This window comes from Empidonax traillii, unplaced genomic scaffold (genome assembly GCF_003031625.1).
Source record: "Empidonax traillii isolate 1590-97213 ecotype Southwest subspecies unplaced genomic scaffold, ASM303162v1 scaffold1030:size276291, whole genome shotgun sequence".
NCBI lineage: Eukaryota > Metazoa > Chordata > Aves > Passeriformes > Tyrannidae > Empidonax > Empidonax traillii.
Window position 1 is genome coordinate 24,822 of NW_020956223.1, and position 23,594 is coordinate 48,415.

Sequence of the window (23,594 nt, forward strand, 5' to 3'; positions counted from 1 at the left end):
TGCAGCAGCCTGGCAAGGCTGACTTGTTAGGAAGGGCCAGGAGAGAGGGATAACAGGCTCCGACCTTGAGAGGCCGAGCCTTGTATGGCCAAGTCCATTCCCGTGTCCAGCTGATTGGTCGGGGCCGCGGGATCGGGATGGGGGCCGTGACAGGTGCTGGAGGAACCCACACCTGTTTTTCCCCACCCCCACCCCCCATATGCTGATTTAGTGATTACATTTTTGTGGGAGTTCCAGATACTGTGTGGGATTCGCCGAGCGAGCCAAGAAACTCGAGAAAGGAATTGCGGCTTCTGGTGAACTGTGATATTAAAGAATTTCAGGCGGCGAAGGGGGTGCTTGGGAACTGCAGGAGGAATAGGCGCTGTTTTGCATATCTATAAATAGGAAAAAGGCTTGTGCACTTTTTATTGTACTAAAAAATCGTTACACAAGTAAGAAAAAAAAAATGCTGGTGAATCGTATAAACTAAAATATTTTGCTTTGGAAATCGGAATTTCGGGGCGGTACGGAAACGGCTTTTATAGGAAAATGTGGAATTTCTTTGTGGGGCTGGAAAATATCGACTTGCAGATTTCTAAGATCTTTAGGGTTTTTTTAGTATGAAATTCATGAAATATAGATAATTTTTCCACAAAAAGGAAACACACAACCCCTTCACGCCTGTATAGTCCTGCTGCTGCCTTATGTGCTGATAATGTGTACATGTATAAAATTTACATTGCTTTCCTTTTGATACTTTTAAAAAAAAAAGATTTTTTCCACAGGTAACATTTTAAATCTTGTTTTGTTATAAACGAGAACTTGCAGAGGAAGCTTTCTGATTGTGTAATAGATGAAAAAAAGAAAAACAAGAAATACAATTATCTCTTATACTTTGGTCACGAGACCTGTAGTTTCACATCCTTTCTCTGATGCCTGGACTGTAGACAAGTTTGCCTTTTTTTTTTTTTCTTTTTTTTTTTTCTTTTTCCAGGGGATGTTGGTGTGAGTTCTCCATCAGAAAACAGGAAGTAGCCCAATAAAGCAGTTGCATCAAGTTAGTCTAAAGGACTCTGAAAAAGCTTATATTTAGCAAACTAAGTCATTTTAGAGAGGGATTATGTAATTTCTTTTCATGCTTTTTTTGCAGTTGTTGTTGTTACCATGCAGGATGACAGAAGTGCAGGAAGATCCTGCCTTTATCAACTACAGAGAGTGTTACAAATATTAATGTCCTGCAGTTGTTGAATTGGAACAAAAATCTCAGCCACTGTGTTTCTCAGAATTTAACCCTGTGCTTTTAAAAATGTGCACATTAAAATTGGGAGGCTGAAATCAATTCATTCAAGATCCACTAAAGTGGCTTTTAATTCCCAGTGGATACATGAACTGGTTTGCCACGGGCTGGACTGTTCCTGGTCAGGCAAACTTTGCCCCTGTCTAAAAATGGTTTTCCACGGAATGCTGGGGAGGTGAAGTGGTTGAAGCCCAAAGTTCCCTGCGAGGTGGCACCTGGATGAACCTTTTGTGTCTCTGTGTACTTTGCCACTGTCTGGACAGACTAACCCTGTGTGTTGGACAGTGAGCTCTGCCGGTGAAAATCCGTCGTTTCAGGGGCTCGGAATGACTGGGTAGTGTACAAAAACAAAAAGCAAAAAAAAAACAAACAAAACAAAAACGAACTTCTTGGCAAGTTAGTATGATCTGTGTGTGAATTTTCCAATTGTATTTCAGACCTTAAGAAAGAAAGGCCTTAATGGTTGTGAGAGCCCTGATGCTGACGATTACTTTGAGCACAGTCCGCTATCGGAGGACAGATTCAGCAAACTAAATGAAGATAGTGATTTTATTTTCAAGCGAGGCCCTGTAAGTACTTTTATTTTATCTCTACTTTTTATTTGTTGATCCTTTTTATTAACTTCATTATTTAGGCTCTGAACAAGAAGGAACACAGAGGGTGCGACAGCCCGGACCCTGACACTTCATATGTGCTCACGCCACATACAGAGGAAAAATATAAAAAAATTAATGAAGAGTTTGATAATATGATGAGGAATCATAAAATCGCAGTGAGTACTAAAGTATGGTTTGTGCTTCTCTTACATGCATGAGAATTTTCCTGGTTGTGTGCTTACCACTGAGAACCACTTCAAAGGCGAGAGGAGGATGTGATGGCTTGAGAAGGGAACAACGTATTTGTTGAGGAAAGATGAGGTGCTGCTACTTGATCTTGCTGAAATACATTTTATCTTGAAGAATAAGAAGAATTACCTCTAGGTCTTGTTTTGCACTCGTATCTTGTGAAGATGAGATAACATTTCTAAATTCCAGGAGCCTGGCTGCATTACCTAATCCTACCTAAAATACATTCACAAAGACAGATTTTTGTCGTGGGCTGTAGGATCCTTTATTTACATCTTGTGGGTCTTTAATCTGTCTGTTGATCGAGATTTTTCAGTATGTTACTACCAGGCAAATAGAATTGGACTAATTTTGTCTTCTAATCAGCAGAATTTATTTTCTTCAAGTCTGAGTGTAGAAAGTTTTATTTGGATATTTAGAGGTCAAGACTGGTGTGCACAATGAGAGCCTCAAAATATTGAAATTCCAGCAGATACTTCCTTGGACACTGAAAGATCTTGGAAAATTTTCTTCCCCTTGTGCAGCCCTAAGTCGCTTGGCTCCAGAATTCAGTTATGGGATAAAAGCAGTGCTCATGTCACATGTTTCTCATGGAGGTGTTCACCATGACATTTAATTCCCACCTACAAAAACCAATTAGTGTGGAGTATCACAGGGCAAGTATTTTCTGAGAGCGCTAATGCAGGGCTCTGCCACAACCCTTCCATTTCTTAACCTGGCAAATCTTGCAGCAGTTCAAGATGGCCTGGCTTGGTTAATCACCGCTGGGGCATTATTTGAGTGGAAATAATTTCATTGTTAGGGCAGTCACAGCCATGACACCCAGCACCACTTCTCTTAGCACCTTATAGCTGAATGAAGCCAATCTGCTTTGGGTTTTGCCTTCCTTTGAAGCTTTTGACACCCAACATTTCTGTGCTCGAGACCTCCCCAGGCCTCATCTCCCAGCTCACTTGCTCTCCCTCGCAGCCCAGATGTCTGTGTGGACATGAGCAGAAATTAAAAAGAAGGCAGCGTTATTTTTTAGCTCTGTAGTTCTGTATTTATAACTTGGATTTTGGGCTGTTCTGTCCCCATTCCCAGCACTTGTGGGGCTGGGTAAGAACACAGTTCCCCTTGTTCTCTGCTCTCATTACTGGCAGGGGACAGCGGTGAGGCAAAGCGTGAGGAATTCGGTCGTACCCAAATGAGCACCAGAGATGGGCAGGGACAGCCTTTGTTGTAAGGTGTGGGGGGGAGCCTGTCACTCCTTCCTTCTGTGTTGAGAAACCTGCAGAAAAAAATGTCCCAGCTGTCACCTCCTGCCTTTGTGCTCAGCACTCTTCAGGTATTTCCAGTTTAGTTTGAGCTGCCGTTTAAAAACAACCCTTTTTTTTGGGGAGATACTGAACAGTTTCTTCAAGTAGTTTCTCCTGAAAACAAGCACCAGTGAGGTTGTCATTAGTTAGATACTGTGAGTGATTTGCTGATGTTACATCGTTGTGCTTCATTACTTTTTCCTTCCATCTGTGCCAAAAATTGATAATTATTCTTAGAATGCCTCAGTGGGGACGTTGTTGTTGTTGGCTCTCACTAGGAAGAGATTTTTGTTTCTTGTTCAAAATGTATTCTGCTCTTTTAATTACATAGTTATTGTTATATTTCTGGTGTTATCCAGATTTTCGTCCAGAACCATCATTCTAAGTGGTTTTTAAGCTGCGTGTGATGAAATTGCATTTTTTAAAGTGTTCTTGATTGGTCATCTGTCTTTGACCTCTAAATCAAAACTATTATCTCTGCGTTCTGTCAATAAATCCTACTGAGTTTCCCCCCTTAAATTGTACCTGTCATGGGTTTGTTTCCAGTAATTATGAGAGTTGTGAAAGAAAATAGTCCCTTTTGTTTCAGAAACTCATCCCTGTCAAAGGATAGGAATGAGACAAAGGCCAAAGAAGTTAGTCATGACCAAATGAGTACCATAGATGGGCAGGCATCTCTGCTTTTGATTCAAATAGCTGCTGAATAACAAACATATAGACTGCCCCAAAACCAGCTGCCTCTTAAATAATGCTGTAAAAGTTAGAATTTAAAACAATGAGAGGTGCAAAAAAAGATGGAGTGGTTATTGGAGCAGGGGTTTGTGGAACCTGAAATGTTTAAATTCAAATGACTGAACTGTGACTTTCTAAAGACTTGTTTGTTTATTTATTTATTTATTTTTAGTCTGTTGAAAAAGGAAGTTTTAGAGATTAGTAGCAATATTTTGGCAGGTTAATTAATCGAAAATATATATGACTAGAAAATGCTGTTACTAACTTTTTCTTTTTTGTGTAATAACTGACTGTTTTGTAACGTGCATGTTTATTCCTACATTTTGAAGGTACAAGTCAATGATTTGTAGACATGTTTAGCTTGTTGCTTTGTAATAATCCAGATTAACTGGTTAATTTGTTGTATTTATGAGCTTGTGAATTCACATGAATATTTTCAGTTTTCTGTATTTGAACTTGCAGTATTTCAGAGGTTTTGGAACTGTTATTTATGTGATGTACAAGAATTTAACCCCCGTCCCTTTTACAACAAATGAGTGTTTTAAAACCGTCTGCTTAAAAGAGTTGAAAAACTAACATAATTAACTTGTTTTTGAAAAAGAAAACAACCTGATTGCTTCTTGGCAGACGTGACTGTGTTTTTGCGTGGTGCTGTGCGTGCAGTCGATGCTAACGGCCTCGTCTCTCTGTTCCTCATCTTCTCTCCCCCAGCCCGGTCTGCCCGCTCAGAACTTCTCCATGTCGGTCACGGTTCCGGTGTCCAACCCCAACACTTTAACCTACAGCAACCCAGGGAGCTCCCTCGTGTCCCCATCCCTGGCAGCCAGCTCCTCCCTGACGGACACCACCATGCTGTCCCCCCCTCCGAGCACCCTGCACCGCAACGTGTCCCCCGGGGCGCCCCAGAGACCTCCCAGCACCGGCAACGCAGGTGAGGGCCCCGCGGGCTCCCCCTCCCAGCCCTGCTCGCTGAATCCACCCCCCAAACACCCAGTGACGACCTGGCACAGCCTGAGCACAGGGTGGTGCCACGCCCTGATGGCACTCTGGGTTTAATGCTCTTCTTTTACCAGGTGCGATGCTGGGGACGACCGAGCTGTCAGTGCCAAACGGAGCTGGGACCAGCCCAGTGGGTAAGTGCAGCCTCGTGTCTGTGTTGGAGAAGCTTGTGGTGCCTTTCGATCACTCAAAAGCAGGTTTTTTAGTTTGGTTGTGGGGAGGACAAAGGTCAAGCTGTGTAAGTTCTTATCAGGCGTTTATTTGAAGTTTTCACTGCTCTGCCCTTTCCGCTGCAGTGATACTTGCTCTTTTTATTTTAGTGGTTTTCAGTAGCACCATGCTGCTCCTGTTTTTGTGTGTCTCTACAGGTGCAGTTGCAGCATTCTGAAAATATCTCTTTTTTTTTTGCCAAATTTCTAATTTTTTGCAAAAGAAAGTTTTAGAGATGAATATTTTGGCAAGGTTACTCATAGAAAAGGTTGTTGCTAACTTTTTCTTTTTTTGTGTGATAACTGGCTGTTCTGGAATATGCACGTTTATGCTCACATTTAGAAGGTGCTTTGTATGAAAGTCTCTGAGCTTTACTGAACTATTGCACTAAAGACAACTCAGCTTAGCCCCCATCTTCAGAATCTGCAGGACCTGGATGTTTGATACTGCTATTGGTGCCAATCAAAATGAGGCAAATCCAGACTCTATTGTTTGTATTGCCATGTGTATCTTGCTCATCGTTTTCTAGCAGTTCTATGAAGAAAGCAGTAAATCTTGGAAGCTGATAGCTAGGGTCTGTCTTCATGTTGGATGATGATCAGGATTTCTTTTGAAAACAAATTAAGAGATCTCTCCAAAAATCGAATTCCCCGTATTTTTTGGTCTTCAGTAAAAAGATACGAGGACACTTCCTCATTTAGATAATATTTTGTCTCCCCTAAATATAAAATGGAGCACTCTGAGAGAGGCCAGGCAGCCATGGACATTTAGTGCTCCACAGAAAGACAAAATAAATGGCAATTCCCCCACTTTGTTCACGTTCCTGCTGTGACTTTGGGTGTCCTGGTGCTGAAGGTCAGCTCTGCAAACACAACCAGCTCCCCTTGGAATGTGTTCATAGCAAGGAATTAGAGAAGCAACTGTTGACCTGTCAGGATTTGCCCACTGGCTACTTAGTGTGGCAACTGGGGAAAAAAAGTTCTTTGAACATCAGGTCAGGCAGCTGAATTGATGAATAAAAAATGCTGCAGCTCCGAGGCTGAAAGTGCAGGATTGACTTTCCACTCTTTCTCCATCCTTTGGCCGTGTGCAGCAAAGATATGAAATATTAAAGAGTGGTTTCCATCAGGTAAGCAGGATTTTAAATGGAGGAAACTTCCTCAGTTGAAAAAAAAAGTGACTATTTTTAGAAACTGTGGAGGTCAGATGTTGATTTCCATAGTAGTTCTCCAGTCAGACTAAATAAGTTTATTATCAGGCTGTCTCAGGCCTCTCCAAAATCAGGCTTTAGTAGCAGCAGCCTCAGATTTAAGATTCCTCCTTCCAATAAGCAAATAAAACAGTTGTTTACAGCACTTCTGTGGGGTAGTAAACTCTAGAAATGCCCAGTTCCTGCAGCTTGGTGAATGTATTTAATGCAGTAAAATGTTTTCCTTCTTGCATTTATTAATAGTCTATGTAAGAAGTCAGAATGCATCACTTATCTCTTCCTTTGCAGAACATCACACCCAGAATGTTATACATGTACCCACTCACTTCTAGAAAGGTTTGTCATGCAAGTGAGAGTTGGGGCTGTACAAGAACAGGGGAACATCTCCAAAGAGCACCTCTAGTGAAGCTCAAATACTTGGTCAGCACTGAAATGCCAAACCAGAGAGTGCCCTCAGTTGTCACACTCTACTTCCTACGACTTTTAAATAGTGACAGGTGCCCAGGAACCTTCTCAGTGGCAACCAAAATCAAGAAACCATATGTAGCCAGATTGATTAAATCTGCTAATTTGTCAATTTGGGCTTGACAGCTGCTGTTGAAATGTATATCCTGTTAATTACGTCTGCAGACAATACTGGCTTTAGTTTCTTGCTGTGTTTATTGTAGAACTCCACCCCCCCCGCTATTTTCTTCTTTTAGCTTTTAGGATTTTTCTTTAAACTCCTCAGGAATGGAGAATTCTCCTATGGATGTAGTGAAAGGTCATGTGCCAAATGTGCAGCTCACAATCTGTAGGAGTGATGTCAGAAGTAAAAAAGATGGAGCACTGGCGTAGCCACATTCCCAGATATTCCCTTAGAAGTAAAGGAAAAACCCATCTCCTACAAGACGAAGTTTTGGCGCATTTGAGATTTTGCTCTCATTTCCTTGAAAGACACTTAAATGCCTTTATCTGGGAGTAAAAAGCAAGTAAAGGTTATCTTGCTTATTTGGGACCCGGTTCAAACAAAGATGTTGCATAAAATGGCTCATGTTGAGTTCACACGAGTCTTTTTCTCAAGTCCTGTGTAACTTGATTGGAATGGAAATGATTTGCTTTAGCAGTCAATCTGCCAACTTAACAGTTTTTTTCTGTGGAAAATAACTTTGAGTAAAAATATCTGCGTGTTGTAGCAAAGATTGGTAGGTGGTTTTTTATATCCAGAACAGAAAATTTTGTGATCACTTTATAATACTGAGAGCTTACTTCACATGCAGCAGCTGTCACAGCTCTGAAAAAGCATTCTCATTTTTGTAATATTTTTAAAATCCTGCCCACCGCATAAAAAAACAACTTGCTGAAGATTTTTACTTGGCAAATAGATCGGTTTTGAGAGGGGAAGAACGTCCAGCATCGTGACAGTGTTTGCTCTGGAGCCAATTTATTTCTTCTTTTAATCAGATCAAAGGTTTTTGAGGTAGAACTTTGATGATAGAGCTGCTCCTGGTCGGTGTTAAACCCTGTTTAATTTGTGATGGGCATCAAAGATGCTTCAGGGCTCTTGTAGCACCAGGATGTGTAGAACTTGCTGCTTGTTGTCAGCATCATCATGGCTTGATCATACACTGTGTGTCTGCTTTTAGTGCCTTTCAAGTGCTGCGGGTTCTAACTGAGCAAAGTGTAGCCTCACACGAGTCCCCAAATATTGGGGAGAGTTTCTTTAACTGTGAACCGAAAGGACTGGATGGATGGATCCCCTTCCAGTTTGCCATGAGAAGATCTGCTTTGCTTTGTCCCGGTAGATTTGATGTCAAACCTCCAACCATCCAGAGGTTGCCAGTGAAATGCACTTCCAGTGACCTTGTCCCATCCTTTAGGACTGAGAAGGGCTCAGAAGTACCACAGTTATCCATCCTAATCTTCAGGTTCTGGGACTGAGAAGTGGCCTGAGGAATCCTGAGTTTCTTTGGGATGGAACTGGAGGATACACCTGCTTGCACAGCTGTGCCTTGTGAGCTGTTGTGTCTGTGCTGAGAGCGCTCATGTGAGGTGTTGTATCCTGACCTGAGCAGGGGCTGTGCAGAGGGGCCACTGACAGCTCCACACCTGTAAACTGCTTGACAGAGAACTGTGAAAAGCCACACCTGTCAATGGTCTTTTGTCTTGAGGGATTGGCTAATGGGGAGAGCTGTCTGTGTGTGTGTGTCTGAGGATAAAAGAGTCCTGGAGCTTGGTCTTGCACCAGTCTGACTCCCCTGCAGTTCTGGAGTGCACAGGAGGCTTCAGATATTCAGTGTGACAGGTGGGGTCTGTCCCAGGTGATTTTTCATTGGACAGAGCTCCTCACTTGTGTTGGAAGGGCTGGGACTGCAGAATGTTTGGTCACTCTGAGTGCACGAAGGTTCCTGCTCTGTCGTGTCACCGGTGTCAAGGCATCATCATGGCTTGCCCTCCTCTGATCTTTAAGGTTACCCAGGGAAATACAACAGTCAGGGTTTCACCCTTCTCCAGGGAAAGAGTTGAAGGATCCCTGAAGCACATGAGACCAGCCTGCTCACTCCTCCAGCTTCCAAGCTCTCCTCATGGAGAAGGAGCTGTGGAAGTGGCTGAGGAGCAGCTGTTTGACAGTGCAGGCTGAACCCTTCTCATTTGCTGGACTGATGTCAGCACATAACAAAGGTTGATCCATCCATCACCCTGTGATTAGATCAGCTCACAGAAAAGATGACTGGCTGAAATCAGCATTAAAAACATGCTGGTAGAAGAAAGCATTTTAAATTGTAGCTGTTTGTCCTTGGAAACCACCCATCTGCATGAGGTCAGTTCAGCCCCTCGACTATCCTTGGATTTGAGTTGAAATTTCATCTCCTGTGTGTTCCTAATCTTACTGTGATTGCTGATTTACTGAGAGGTCCATGACAATTCTGGTTAGAATTTGCCATGCATATATCAAATTATTAATTTCCCAGCTGGATTAAAGTCATTACCAACATTTCTGTAACGTCCCCTTGCCCGGGATGCCACACATCCTCAGGTGTTCTGAACGCACCACTACTCCATCCTTTGCCATTCTTTAGGGTGGCTTTGTGTGGACACACAGAGACCAGCAAGTTCAGGAACTAAACTCTTATTTAATTAACTGGTAACTCATCAATTGACAAAAGACCTAAAAGACCTCCAGTTGCCACTGCTAATGTTTCACACCGGTTGCATCCTGAGTAATAACCCTGGTTTGAAGAAAGCCCATTTAAATTCTGAATATCCTTGAAAATTCTTTCTCCTTTTATGTAGCTTCAGGCAAAAAAAAAAATTTCCAACAACCTGGGAAATGAGTTTGGTTTTTTTTTTTTTTTTAAGTTTTGTAACATGAGTAAGCATTCCCTTGACATTTAGTCATGTGTATTTCTTTCTTTGCTGCCTTTTAATATCTAAAGTAGTGCCTTAGAAGTATAAACCTTACATGTTAGACGTGTTTCAAGATCTTGTATTACTGTCAAAGGTATCTTTTAATTCTGGTGGTATTACCTGACACCTTGATTTGTGTAAAGATCAGTAGAAATTACGTTTATTGCAGCTTCCTTGAGATATCATCGTGAACTCTTTCCAAGGCTAACACAGAACTCGGGCTTCATGGAAACGGTGGTGGAATCAGCAATGATTGCTGTGCAGAGCCTGAAAATGGTTTCAATTTCCACTTAAATCTGTCCTGCTAAACCCCAGAGTAAACAGATTGAGCAACTAATGCACACAGAAACGCTGTTGTTGTGTTTACTTGCACTGTGTTCCCCCCCACCCCCCCGAGGTTTTACACGTAGATGTTTTCCCTCAGTAGATTTTTATCTGCTCTCCTGATGCCTCCTGAACGGATGGCTTCTTGCAAACCCAATTTTCAGCTCCCTGCTAAGGGGTGTGATGTCTGTTGGGGTTGTATGATCTCACTGGAGGCATAAATATTTATCACCATCCTTACTTTTGCTTCACCTTGCGCGTGGCTCAGCTGCTTGCCCACAGTTATTTTCCAAGGCTCTGCATAACTGTCCAGTTTCCCCAAAGGTGAACCACAAAAAAAAAAAAAAAAAAGAAAAAAAAGATTAATGGCATCAGTGCCTGTAATTTATTCCTTGAGTAGTAATAAGTACATGGAGTACTTTCCAGCCACGTGTGTTCATTGTTTCAGCTGATGTGATTTATAGAGTGAAATATGAGTCTGGCTCATGTAATTGAATGCTGTGTCTTGGGCTGCAGGACAGTAAATGAGATTAAGCTGTATTATGTCTCTGAAGGCAGAAGATCCAGTCGCTGCAATGGGTGGGTTGTAAGGTTTCTCTTCAGAAAAGAAGTTGCCTCAGAAGTAAACACTTTTGTGTCTGAGCAAGAAGTGGGTTAATGTGGGCTGGCAGGGTTTGTTATCATGAAATCTAATTAAATTGTGATTCATATAATTGAGAGCTTATCTTTGCATTGGTGTCTGTTTTCCAGAGGGCTGTTTTGAACATGCTTTCACGTCTGTTTTAAGGAATTAGAGTTAAATAAAACTCTTCCTACGGGAGTGAAAACAGTCTTATTTTTACACATATGTAGGATTTTACATTCCGGTTTTCCATGTTCCGTGTGATGATGTGAAGTATTGTCTTTGGGGAAGACCTGCAGTGGGTGGGGTAGGAACAATTTCTGTACTATCCAAAGGAGTGAGTAGAATTTATGGGGTTATTAAAGCCTCCCCTTGGCAAACAGCCCTGGAGTTGCATCATCCTGTGCTCATTATCTTTTTCTGGCTCCTGACCTTGCTCTAAGAAATACCGTGTGTTTGGTTACCCTCTCGCTCCTCACTGGTAATTTGATTTTATTATTAGATTATTAAAAGGGGAAAAAAAGGCTTGAAGTTTCATACTCGAGCTGAGCATTCTGCAGCCTTATTGCAGCCCCAGCATATGATTCTTCAGACAATCAATAGAGACACTCCAGTGTTTGCTGAGTGTTCAGTGCCAGCTCTTCATCAAAGGGCTGCTCTGGGTTCAGACCCTCAGCACTGCGCACTTAGGACACTTTTTTTGGGGTTTGTAATACATTCTAAACACTCCCTTTAAGGGCTGCTCAGCCTTTTGTCTGGCTGAACGCTGTAACTCTGCCCTGTGACAGGGGCAGGGCAGGCGGTGGCAGGGAGCTTGTTGTTTTTGAGAGCACCACTGCGAGCATGAAATGTTTCTGGAGGATTGGCAGAGCCTTGGAATAAGGGCTCAGGAAATGACTGGATTGGGTGTGGGAGAAAGACACTGTCCAGATTTAACACAGGGGCTACTGGAATACTTGAAAACAGAGGACAGGAAATGGGATCATAGGATGGCCCAAATTGCTGTAGATTCTGTACAGAACCCCATTGTTTGGACAGAGTGGGATTGTTGTGCAGCTCAAACTCGGCCCAGGACACCACAGCCTTGGCATGGAAAGGTAGCACTGACAGCCCAGTGAGTAATAAAATCTGTTATAACACTGAAGCCCAGGCTCTGCTTCTGTTATAACAGTGTTGTTTAAATGTTCTGGCATTTTTGCTGAAAATGGGAGGTGCTGTGACAAAGTTTTAGATGTAATTTGGTGGAAATGATGCCATTTGCTGAGATTTTTTTTTTTCCTCCCTCATGTCTTTTTCCAGATCCATTTGATTTTTACCCTGTCCATTGTGTAAGATTCCTCTGGCACTCTGGTGCCCTGTAGGTTGTCTGGAATTGAGGCATAGCTTTGTGTTGAACAAAATCAGGATTCTGCAAAGGCTGTCTCAGTTGCAGGAAGATCAGGGGTAGCACAGAACTCCATTTCTCTTTCTGGCTGGTGGTTTTTCCCATGTGACCCAGCTGAGGTGAGTTTTCTCCTACCAGTCCAGAGCACCTTTAGCTCTTGTGTGTATTCTCAGCTCCAGCAGCCACTCCCAAGGAAATGTTATCATTGACAGGAGCGTCTGAATGAATTCTGCTGTTTTCTGCTGAGGAGTGGAGATGCTTTAATCACAAAATGAGGTTTGGAGGTGGTTTTTAATACAGAAGGGAGAATGCTGACATAAAAAACTTTTTCTTTTGTGCTGTGTTCCTTCTTCCCCCCCCCCCCTTCATGACTTCTAAGTCACATTCCCATATCTCCTGTACAAATGCTTCAGGAAAGTGGTAAATTAGAATAACTCCTCCTTGCTCTGCTAACCTTGGAAAGCTCCAGGGACATCTCTCATTGGCCCTGTATGGTCAGGCTTTTGGCACAGCAGGAGATCCACAGAGCAAAGAAATTTCCTCACCATTATCCTGGTGAATTCACACTGAAGTTCTCAATGCACATGGGATATCTCAGTAGTGCCAGTCACCCCCAGGAAGTGTTGTGCTCTTCCTCCTCGCTGAGCTTTGAAAGGCATTAGAAATGTTGCTGCAGAAGGTAGAATGTGACAGTGACAACTTCCTTATTTTAATTGCTTTTAGATTAATATGTACTTAATGCAGCAAAATTGCATTGGGCATAGGGGCCTGTTCAAATTAAAATAATAATACAAAATCCGTGCCCGTGTGGCCCTACGGGCGATTAGGGGAGAATTTCCCACACAGTGAACTTTGTCTCCCAGACCTTCCCCTGGCTGTGACTTGAAAAGCTGCTTTCAGAGCTGCAGTGTCGGTGCCCACAGGATCTCCCTGTGAATTGTGTTTATTTATACACACACAGGCTCTGTAGGGTGAACTGTAGGGTTCCCTGTTGTGAAATTCTCCTTAACAACTATTTTTTTCCCCCTCTATTTGCAGCTGAATAAGGTGTGTGTATTTGGGGGATTGTTGCTATAAATACGAATCTGTGACTGGAATGTGGCTTGAAAATTTTTTTCTGAGAGAGATGTTTTGGTTAACGTGATTGGTGCTTTTGTGAGTACAGGAAAGTAGAATATTGGGCACTTCAGTGATTTACCTATTTCTGATCAGTTCTGAGCGTGAGCTGAGGCCTCGAGCATTCCAGTGCTGAAGTCCTGCAGGCTTTGGCTGCTCTAATTCCACTTAAAATGAGTACCAGGAGTAAGTGTGAGAAACAGATTGATGGGCATAAATGACGTGTATGGCTGGAGTGAACTTGAAGGGAGAGGATTTGTTTTCCTTATTGTTGTAAAATGTAATAATGGGTATATATTGGTGATACTGAAATCAGTCCTGCAGATCTTGAAAGCACCTGAAGAATGCATTTTAGAAACAGACACTTTGAGAGCTGGTTTATTTTTTTATTCTCACCAACAAAATCCCTGTCCTGGTGGGGTTGGGGCCCCAAGTGGGCTCGTGCAGAAGCCCCAACTTTCCTGCAGACTCAGCCTGGAGGAAACTCAGAGGGCAAACCAGAGCCGACGGATGTTATTAGAAATAGTTCTTTGGCAATCTGCTCCTCTCAGCATTTGGGCTGCCACAGCTGCCCTTGGAGTGATATTCCCTTTCCACATTGATTTTCTGGGGAGAGTGGTTGGGGCCAGGTCGATTATTCAATGCAGGGTTTGTCATCGCGGAAGTTTTGCGAAATAAATATTTCAGAATTGCTGCAAAAAGCACCGAAACTCTCGTGTCGCCCCCTTCCCCCTCAGCCTCACGGGTTCTCTCTTTCTTTTTGCCCTTTCAGGAAATGGGTTTGTGAACTCTCGAGCTTCACCGAGCCTGCTGGGCACTGGTGCTGGTGGGAATGGCCTGGGCAAGGTGATGCCCACCAAGTCCCCCCCTCCCCCCGGGGGAGGCAACCTGGGCATGAACAACCGCAAGCCCGACCTCCGTGTCGTCATCCCCCCCTCCAGCAAGGGCATGATGCCACCTCTGGTGAGTTCCAACTTCTGAAGATTTAAGTTTCTTAAGTTCTGGGAGTGGCTTTGTGAAAATGGAGTGTTCTGTCCACATGCATGGGGGGGGAAAAGTGCCCCACCTGCTCCCCGTGGGCTGCAGGGACAGAGAGGGGTTTGTGTTCTGAAATGTCACTGCTCAAAGTCCAAATTATGAATTGTGACCTGGGCAGTTTGTTACATTTGTAAGGAATTCTTTAAGGTGTAAAACAAGTCTGACCTAAACACGGCTGGGGGCACAGCCCTGAAGACAAGAGGCTGAGATTTGGGTGTGTGGATTTGCCGTCTCACCGGCTCGGCACCGAGAGCTCTCTGCTGGTTTGGAGGATGTGGCTTTTAAAAAGGGCTGTGCATTATTCTGTGGAGGATCTTAGTGGTGATGTGAGCTCTATTAACGTGCCCTGCAGCACATTTTGTACCTGTTTTTCCTGGGCTGTAATGGCTGTGGGATGTGAAGGATGGGAAGTGCAGCTTCAGTGGTAAGGACGGTCTGGGAGAGGCGCGCGTTTGATGTGGGGTGTTGGAGCGTGACCTTGGGCGTCCTCAGTGGATGTTGTGCCTTCATCCAGGGCATGAGAAGGAGCTGAGGTGCCTGTCAGAGCTGCTGGGCACTTTGGCATGTTGGCAGCGATGTTTGTCCAGCCTGGATTGGGAATAGCACACGAGTTTCGTGGCAGCCACGGCCCTGGGCCCAGAACTGGTCTGGCAGGAAGGGTCAGTGCCTTTCTCCTTTAATTTAGTTGGCCAGATCCTTTGGTCTTGGTCTTCTGCTGTCATACAGAAGTTCTCTGTATGTGGAAGGATGGACCATAACCAGGAGGAGCAGGATATGAACAGCACGAGGGCTCTCTGCAGAGTTCCTGTTTGGTTTTAAGCCACCACAAGGGCTTCCATTTGTTACTGGTGTTCATGGTGAATAATACGAAATTAATCCAGGTAACAAAGGCTGTAATTAACCAGAGTAATGATTCTGGAAGTTTTGGGTTTTTCCAGGAATACTGAAGTATAGGAGAGATAGGAAGTGTGGGAGAGATAGGAAGTACACTGGCTGATCATTAAAATGGAAATTACAGTGTTAATTAGAATCAGAAACAAGAAGAGGATCTTGGTAATGCAAGTCTGATATTAGTGGGGTACAGCACCTATTTACTGTTGTGTTGTGAAGAACAACACAGTGCTCAGCTTTGGTTTGGGCTGTTTTTGAGGGAACTGGGAAGGGATTTCAAAGGGGGATTTCACCTGCAATGGTGTGTGACAAGTGTATTTGGTTGCTGAGCTGGTTTATTGGATCAGAGACTGCTCTGCTCCATCTCCACCCGTGTTGGTGTCCTTGTGTTCTCCCAGCTCTCCCTGCACTCATTTCCCCACAGCCACATGTTCTTTTAACACACAGCTTTTATTTGACAAGAATTTCACCAGGTATCACATCTGAAGTCGTATTATTCACAGGTCTAGGTGTCGAATTCGCATTATTAATTAAAATGACAAAAAATCCTGAAGCAGAAATGTGATTTTTTTTTTTCTGTCATTTGAAAGCAATGCTATTTTTAGTAACTGTGTTATCCCTCTTGTTTGCTGAGTACAGTCGGAGGAGGATGAATTGGAGTTGGTGAGTTGGGGCTGCTGTTTGCTGAGAGACAGCAAGATGCTGGAAATGTCTTTCACTACAGCTTTTTAACTGCAGTTTCATTACATATTTTAAATAATTCCAGTGTTCCCTTGGTAGCAGACAAAAATACATTTGTTTTATCAGACTCAAAACCCGACCGATTCAAGTTGAAAACACATCCAAAGTCAGCTCTTGCCATTTGTAAACTTGTATATATATATATATATATATTTATATTTTTTTTTTTCCTGAAAATGTTTCTGTTTTTCTTGGAGGGAACATTGGAAAAGAGCCTTACAAAGTAACTGTCCATGTGTGTAGGATATGTCCTGGCTTTTATGTAAAATATAAATAACCACTTCCCACCCCCTAAATTATTGGAATATTTTTAGCAAGTGGCTTCACTTGTGAAGTTCTTGAGATTGTAACACAAGCCCTGTGTTACTTCTCTTATTTTCAAGGAGATGACATCATTGCTGGTGAGGTCACCTTTTTGGAGGTTGGAATTATTTCATCCTGAGTGAGATTATCAAACCACAGGGGTGTTCCCTGTTTACCAAAAGGAACAGAGGATTGCAAATGAATAATTCTACCTTTTTTTTCCCCTCCAGTGGAAAGATATTCTGCTTTTGAAAGGAAACTCTGGGGATTTGGGTATTTTTCTCCCTTTCCCCTCCCCCCCCCTTCCCAAAAGGTTTGAACATTTGGCATTCTGGCTGGAAAATCAAAGTAAGGCTAAAATAATTCCTGACTTATTTTTAGAGCCATTTGCAAATTGTTCAGCTGCTGTGGCACAAAGCAGGCAGAAGATGCTGCATCAGATTCCCAGAGAAATCAGCCCATGGCAGGCCTTGATTTGTTCCTGAACATGGACCTGTTGCTCATAGGAGGCTCTAATTGCATGAAAGCATGAAAAAATGTAGTGATTTAGCTCCATCCCGTGATTGAGTGCATGCTCCTGGTTGATTGTTGTCCTAAACACGAACACTGATTTCCAAAAGTGAGGGAAAATGGTCAGTGCTGAAGTTTTCCCGATGGAACACTCGGGACACATCCCTGTCCCGTGAGGGGAGTGTCTGCTTTCCAGAGCAGGAAATAAAGCTCAGTGTCCAGACACTCCACCAGGGTATCCCTGCAGGTGGGATGAATGCAAATCCTGCAGGGATTCAGGTGTTGCTGCCTGCCCAAAACTGCCAGAACTGCTCTGCAGTGGGATGGATCCCGTGTGGAGCGTGGGCCATCTAGTGGCTTTAAAACCTGGGATCAGCCCGAGGGGGAGCAGCTCTCACACAAAGGAGAGGTGATGTGGCTGCCTCAAAACATGACCAGGAGGTACCAACCACCCCTGTCTCCTGCCCTGCCACCTCCTGCTGACACTTCCAGTGCCGGGAAGTTCCAAATCCTGGCTGTGAGCGCTCCTTGGGTGAGGTTGGAACTGAGCACTGAACAGGAAAAGCAGCCACAGAGGGTAGTGCAGCATAATAGAGTAATTAATAAGATAGTAATAAATAAAAATAATAAATAATAAAGATACCGAATTCTTCCTGTTGCATTTGCACCAGTTAAAAAAAGTTAAAATATCCTCAAATTTGTCGTGGACCTCTGAGTACAACAAATTTTGGCCACATCTAAGTATTTCTTAGTGTTCAGCAATTATGTTCAGTAATAAATTACCTCAGAAAACCACCTTTATTAGCCACTCTAGAGAAAAAAAAAAAAAAAATCCCATGGGGAAATCCTTTGGTCTGGATTGTTTCCCAGTATATTCCTCTTTACTTTTCCATTATACAGTAATCCCAACTTTATAGGCTGCCATCCAAGAAAGCTTTGGAGAAAGGTCAATTCCTGACAGACACAAAAATCTGCTCTAATAACATCTCTTTGTGCCAGATAAACTTGGTCTGGGGGGGGGGGGGATTTTCAGAAGTACTAAAGTGATTTAAAGGGATCAATGACAGAAAATGGGAGGGACTTGCCCTGGGAGCTTTGGGAGCTCTGAGGCACCGTGGGCTCCTCTGCCAGGGGGTGTGTTTGGCAGCTGATGCCAAAGAGCCCCCAAATCCTTGGGAGGCTCCAAGGTGGGAAGCTGGGAGGCTGTGGCTGATTTTAATGTGGAAGATGTGGTACAAACCTCCTCCTTCAAACGGGAGGGACACAAGATGGATAACCCTCAATTCATCTTCACCCATCTGAGGTTAAAATTGAGCACAGCCCCGTCTCTGTACCTGCTCCTTCTGAGATGAAGAAGGGAGTGATGCATTTTTGATGCTGCTCCTGCTCTCGAGATCAGAGTGGAGGGGAAAAAATGGAGTGGTGCAGATCCTGAAATCTCTGTGTCCAGAAGAAAGGGAAAGAAGTAACTGCAGTCCTGCAAAGGTGGGAACTGGAACCTGTCAGAGAGATGAAAACCTGCTCCTTTTGCAGCAAATGTTTTTTTTTTTCAGAGGCAGAGAGAGAGGTTTGCCTTAAAAACGTATTTCCAGCAGATTGAAACCCAGCTCCCTGAACTGGGCATGGTTCTGGAGGATGGAGGAAGGAGGGTGTAGACGCTGCTGCCACTGCTGCAGGTGACACCAAACAGTGGAGAGCTGTCTCATTTTTGGTTCCTGGCAGTACCTGGCCTGGCCAAACGGTGCTGAACCTCCTGTTCTGAGGAGGGTTTGCAGTTGGTGCAGTGGGAGCAGCTTTGCTGTCTGCTGCTGTTCACCACAGCGGTGAATTAACCTTCTAACCAGCAGATTCGGTCACAGCTCAGGCTGAGTGATGTGTTTGCTGCAGATGTTCCTTCCAGCGTGCAGGAAAGAAAGGCTGTCACTAAAGAGCCAAACTGTGCCCACAGTCAGATAATGTGAGACAATCTAGTTTAGCTATTTTCCCTGTCAAGAAGCACAGTTGCTCTGTGTGAACTCCAGTGTCATTTGCTTGGAAACATTTCTGCATGATAACAAGTACGCTCTCAGTTTCTCAGGAACCATGGGAACAGCAAGATTATTTTATCACTGGAGTCTTATCAACACAAATTTAGAAGATCTCTGTGTTCCTTTCAGGACAGGTGTAGTCAGCACAGTGTCAAAACTGGCAGCTGAAATTTGGAGAATTGGATAAACAACTGTGAAGTGGGAGAATCTCTTCTGGTGGAACTGCACCTCACCATCTGCACTAAAACCCCCTTAAAACTCAAAACTCTTAAATCACTTCAGAACTTCTGAGAACTGTCGTGTGTATCCCTAAGAAACTGCATTTGTGTGTGTGTCCTTACCACTGTTGCAATCTGCATGCTCTGGAAGTGACCCAGTGAGTTAATGAATGTTTCATTTCAGTTTGCCAAGATCATTTTTTGGTTGTCTTGAAACATTTCAGCTTGTTTAGAAAATCGGCCCCGTTAAAAAAAAAAAGTATTTCCTAACTAAAAAACTCAGCACAGCGACACGTTTCAGTGGAATCTTTAGTGGAATCTTCTGATTCCCCACTCTGGTGTCACAGTGGTGTTTTCCTTCCCTTCCAGAACACCCAAAGGATCAGCAGTTCTCAGTCCACGCAGCCTCTCGCCACCCCCGTGGTGTCGGTGACGACCCCAAGCCTGCCCCCGCAGGGACTCGTCTACTCGGCCATGCCCACGGCCTACAACACTGGTGAGGCTTGGATTGGGATCTGCAGCACTGGGGAGGCTTGGGATTGGGGCTACAACACTTGTAAGGCTTGGGATCTGGGCTGGGACTGGGATGGCCAAGGCTTTTTTGGGATTCATTAGCCCAGGACATTGGTTGGCATTTCTGTGACTCGTGGCTCTGTTTTCGTGTTTGGTCCCAGTGAAACTCTCACTGATCAAAACTGAGCCTTTTGCTCGTGCAGTGTGTGAACGTTGGGACTTCCACGGGGAAGGAGCTTCCAGTCAGGCTGCAAACCAGGGACAGGGAGAGGCAGGGACATCCTCTGCCCAGAGCATTCCAACCATCCAGCAGGGAATACTGGAATGCCTCCCAAACAGAGCTGCTGTTCCTGCAGGACCCTAAATCTGCTTTTGCCCAGGCTGGGTGTGATGTGAGGAGCTGGGTGATGTAACAGTGGTAAGTTGGTTTGCTGGTTTGGGAAGTGGCTCCTGAGTGATGGGACAAGGAGAAACAGCCTCAAATTGCACCAGGGGAGGTTTAGGTTGGATTTTAGGAAAGATTCCTTCACCAAAAGGGTTGTCCAGCCCTGGCACAGCTGCCCAGCGCAATGGTGAATCCCCATCCCTGGAAGAATTTAAAAGCCACGTGGATGTAACACTTGGGGACAGGGGTCAGTGGTGGCCTTGGCAGGGCTGGGGGAGTGGTCGATGATCTTAAAAGTCTTTTCCAACCTAAACAATTCCTGTGGTGCCTCCTCCTTTCCTGCATTCCAACAGAGATAATTTTCCCTTCAGTCTCAGGTTCTTTATTTGCTGCAGCCCTTGTGTGTGATCAGGGAAGGAATCTTGCTAACAATTGTCATGAAAAGCTCAGGGTGACGAGCACTGAGCTGTGCTGTGTAGTTGGATTTTCAGCTGCACCTGCAGAGGAACTACATTGCAGAGAAGCGTCAGTAAATCCTGTCAGTTAAAATACCCTCTGGTTTAAAACTGAAAAGGAAAGCGAAGGAAATAATCCCCCAGTTTGCTGTTCTTTAGATGAAGTCTAGTTAAATGTTCAGGGTTTGGGATTTTGGGAGGGGGACAGGGACACACCTGCTGCAGGGGTGGCTCCTCCAGGAACAGGGCAGTGCAAACAGCTCCAAAGGACCTGCTGCTGCCCGAGGCTGAGCCCCCTGGGGTGATGATGTTGGTTGGTGTGTTGGTTGGCAGTGACCTCGTGGTCTTGTTCTTCTGCAGAGGTTGGGACAAATCACAGCAGCCTTCAGGGTTTGTACAAAAATGGCCAAAAGCTGAGGGATTGAGAGGTTTTGTGGTCTTTGTTTTCTGCAAGGAGGAGCATCACCAGGAGTCTCTGATTTGGGACATGGAGCAGACAGAGCAGCCATTCATTTATGGTCTTTTCCCCCACGCTGAGGTTCCCTTGTTGCCTGACAGATCCCTCTGCTCCCTCACAGGCTGATGTTTCAGGAAGCAGCACTGGGTGGGTGCATCCCTCATCCAGAATAACCTGGGAGATTCACACATGCAGTGGGAACCTCAGGGAGCAGCAAAGACGGTGGAACTGGTGTCGCTGGGATGTGATTTTAAAGCCCAGCCCAGCCCATTTCCTCTGATAATGCAATAATTTGTGCAAAGCTCTCAGCCTTTAGTGGTTTTCACACACTTCAGAATCATTTCTATTAGATTGAGCCTTTCAGGGGATTTGCAGGAAGAAATTTGATGTTGAAACCAAATTGTCATCTGGGGATTCTCAGGGCAGTCACCACTTACGTAGCAATCCCAGCTTTGCAGTTCAAGGACTAAGATAAAATTTCAGTACCTAAATTGTTTTTCTGAATTGATGGGTTTTTTCTTCTCCAGGGCTGGAAGGGAGAGATTCAGCTCTTGGATCCTTAATTAAAACACTGGGTATCAGTTTTCCACAAATACCCTATTTTGTATAACATGCTTTGCTTGGAGAAGTGTTCCTTCTGCAGAGAAGGACCAGAACCAACTGAGTCACTGGTTCTAAAACATGATTTTTTTTTTACTTTAAGAAAAGAGGTTTCTTTTGTTCATTTGATGTGGAGATGCCAGTTTAGTCAGAGATTCAGGAGTGACGTTGTGGGGAGGGGAGGGTGTGATGTGGTGCAGTGGGACTGCACTGAGGGGTCCCTTGGCAGTGACTTTGGCCCTGCTGTCCCTCGGGCACCCAACCCCTGTCCTGCCTTCCCAGAGGTTCATTTTGAAATGTCCATGCAGACAAAACCCTTCCAAGTGTGAACAGTGTTACTGTCAGGTGCACATCTGGATACATAAAATGCATAAATCTGTTGTACCTGTGGTTTTAAGAAGCTCTGAGCAACACGTAGGAACTAAAAGCAGAAAAGCTTGTCATTTGGAGCCTTCTGTCCTGTCAAGCTCCCTGGGAGGTTGGGAGGATTTCTCCCAGACATCAGAGTTTCCATGTTTGGATTCCTGTGGATCAGTTGCCTGTATTTGTTTTGGGCAGAAAGCCTTTGTAGGTGTGTGTAACACATAAACTCCTGTGTATTTATACGTGTATATATATATACATAAATCCCTAAATGACTCTTGTTTGTTTGCCCTTAGATTACTCCTTGAGCAGTGCAGACCTGTCTGCCCTGCAGGGGTTCAACTCCCCCGGAATGCTGTCCCTGGGGCAGGTGTCTGCCTGGCAGCAGCACCACCTCGGTCCCGCGGCCCTCAGCTCCCTCGTGTAAGTACCGTGGCCCTGGGGGGGCCTCTTCCAGCTGCACCATCTGCACTGGGGTGTTCAGCATTTGACCCCTCTCACCTCTCATCCTGTCGGTGCTGCAAAACATTCCCGTCCCTTCGGTCAAACACCTGAGGGGTCCCTGCAGGCCCAGCTTCCTCCCAGGAGGCGCCTGCTGGTGAACCGGAGTGTTTGGCAGAGGGAAATCTCTCTGTGTGTTCTGAACTTCTGTAAATGCAGCTCAGACCTTTGTTTTCCAACACTGTTCTGACTTGAGGGAGGAGCATTTGGAGGGTGCTGAGCTCCAGGGCCACCCCCCTCAGACACATCCGAATGGCCTCTTTCCGTCCACGTTCCGCGTTCTCTCACTTTGTGCCTCTCCGCGCTCTCTCCCCAGCACTGGCAGCCAGATATCTCAGGGTTCCAACCTCTCCATCAACACCAACCAAAACATCAACATCAAGTCTGAACCCATCTCCCCTCCCCGGGACCGCGTCACCCCCTCGGGGTTCCCGCCTCAGCAGCCGCAGCAGCCGCCGGCGCCGCCGCCATCGCGGCAGGAACTGGGGCGCTCCCCGGTCGACAGCCTGAGCAGCTCCAGCAGCTCCTACGACGGCAGCGACCGCGAGGATCCCCGCAGCGACTTCCACTCGCCCGTGGTGCTGGGGCGGCCGCCCAACGCCGAGGAGCGGGAGAGCCCGTCGGTAAAACGGATGAGGATGGACACGTGGGTGACATAAAAGCCGCGGGGCCCGCCCGCCCGTCCCCACCACGGACTGTCCTGACATATCCACACTTATAAATAAGGACGTGACTGAGTCTATTTATATGTATATACATACGTGCATATATATATCTCCACGTGCATATATATGTGCTAGTGTGTGTAGCATACACCGATCATCAGGCACTTACGACAAACTCGTGTATAGCTGCAGATGTCCCCTGGTAAAGCAGAACAATCCCGTAGGTTTGATCTAGTCTGGCACCTCCCTGGAGTTGTGTTTGGCCCCAGCCGTCGGCAGAGCGTTGTCCCCGCAGTGTCTCCTCCTCCTCCACAGCCCAGGGCTCGCCTGTAGTACCGTCCCTGTGTGTTAGTTCAGCTCATGGTTACTCGTAGTTAAGAAATAATTGCTTTGTAGCAGCAGAGCAGTAGAAAAAGCAGGAAGAAGAAAGCAATACTGTACATAAACTGACCTTTTATTACCCAACCTGGCATGGGTCTCTATTGCAGAGGGTGCATGGAGAAGGGCTGATGCTATAAGAA

The 23,594-nt window shown here is 44.9% G+C and overlaps 1 protein-coding gene across 5 annotated transcripts in view; it reads left to right on the forward strand.

Moving 5' to 3' along the window:
- MEF2A (myocyte enhancer factor 2A) overlaps positions 1–23,594 on the forward strand; it is a 42,119-nt gene extending 18,525 nt beyond the window's left edge. Inside the window, exons 3-10 of one of the 5 annotated variants that reach the window (XM_027904268.1) lie at positions 1,717–1,848; positions 1,914–2,051; positions 4,866–5,085; positions 5,228–5,287; positions 14,179–14,369; positions 19,504–19,630; positions 22,204–22,330; positions 22,725–23,594. In XM_027904268.1, the coding sequence (XP_027760069.1) occupies positions 1,717–1,848; positions 1,914–2,051; positions 4,866–5,085; positions 5,228–5,287; positions 14,179–14,369; positions 19,504–19,630; positions 22,204–22,330; positions 22,725–23,067 (1,338 nt within the window). In that variant the 3' untranslated portion in view covers positions 23,068–23,594. Of the gene's footprint in view, positions 1–1,716; positions 1,849–1,913; positions 2,052–4,865; positions 5,086–5,227; positions 5,288–14,178; positions 14,370–15,974; positions 15,999–19,503; positions 19,631–22,203; positions 22,331–22,724 lie in introns of all 5 variants that reach the window. The other 4 variants (XM_027904265.1, XM_027904264.1, XM_027904267.1 and 1 more) reach the window with 4 other exon arrangements.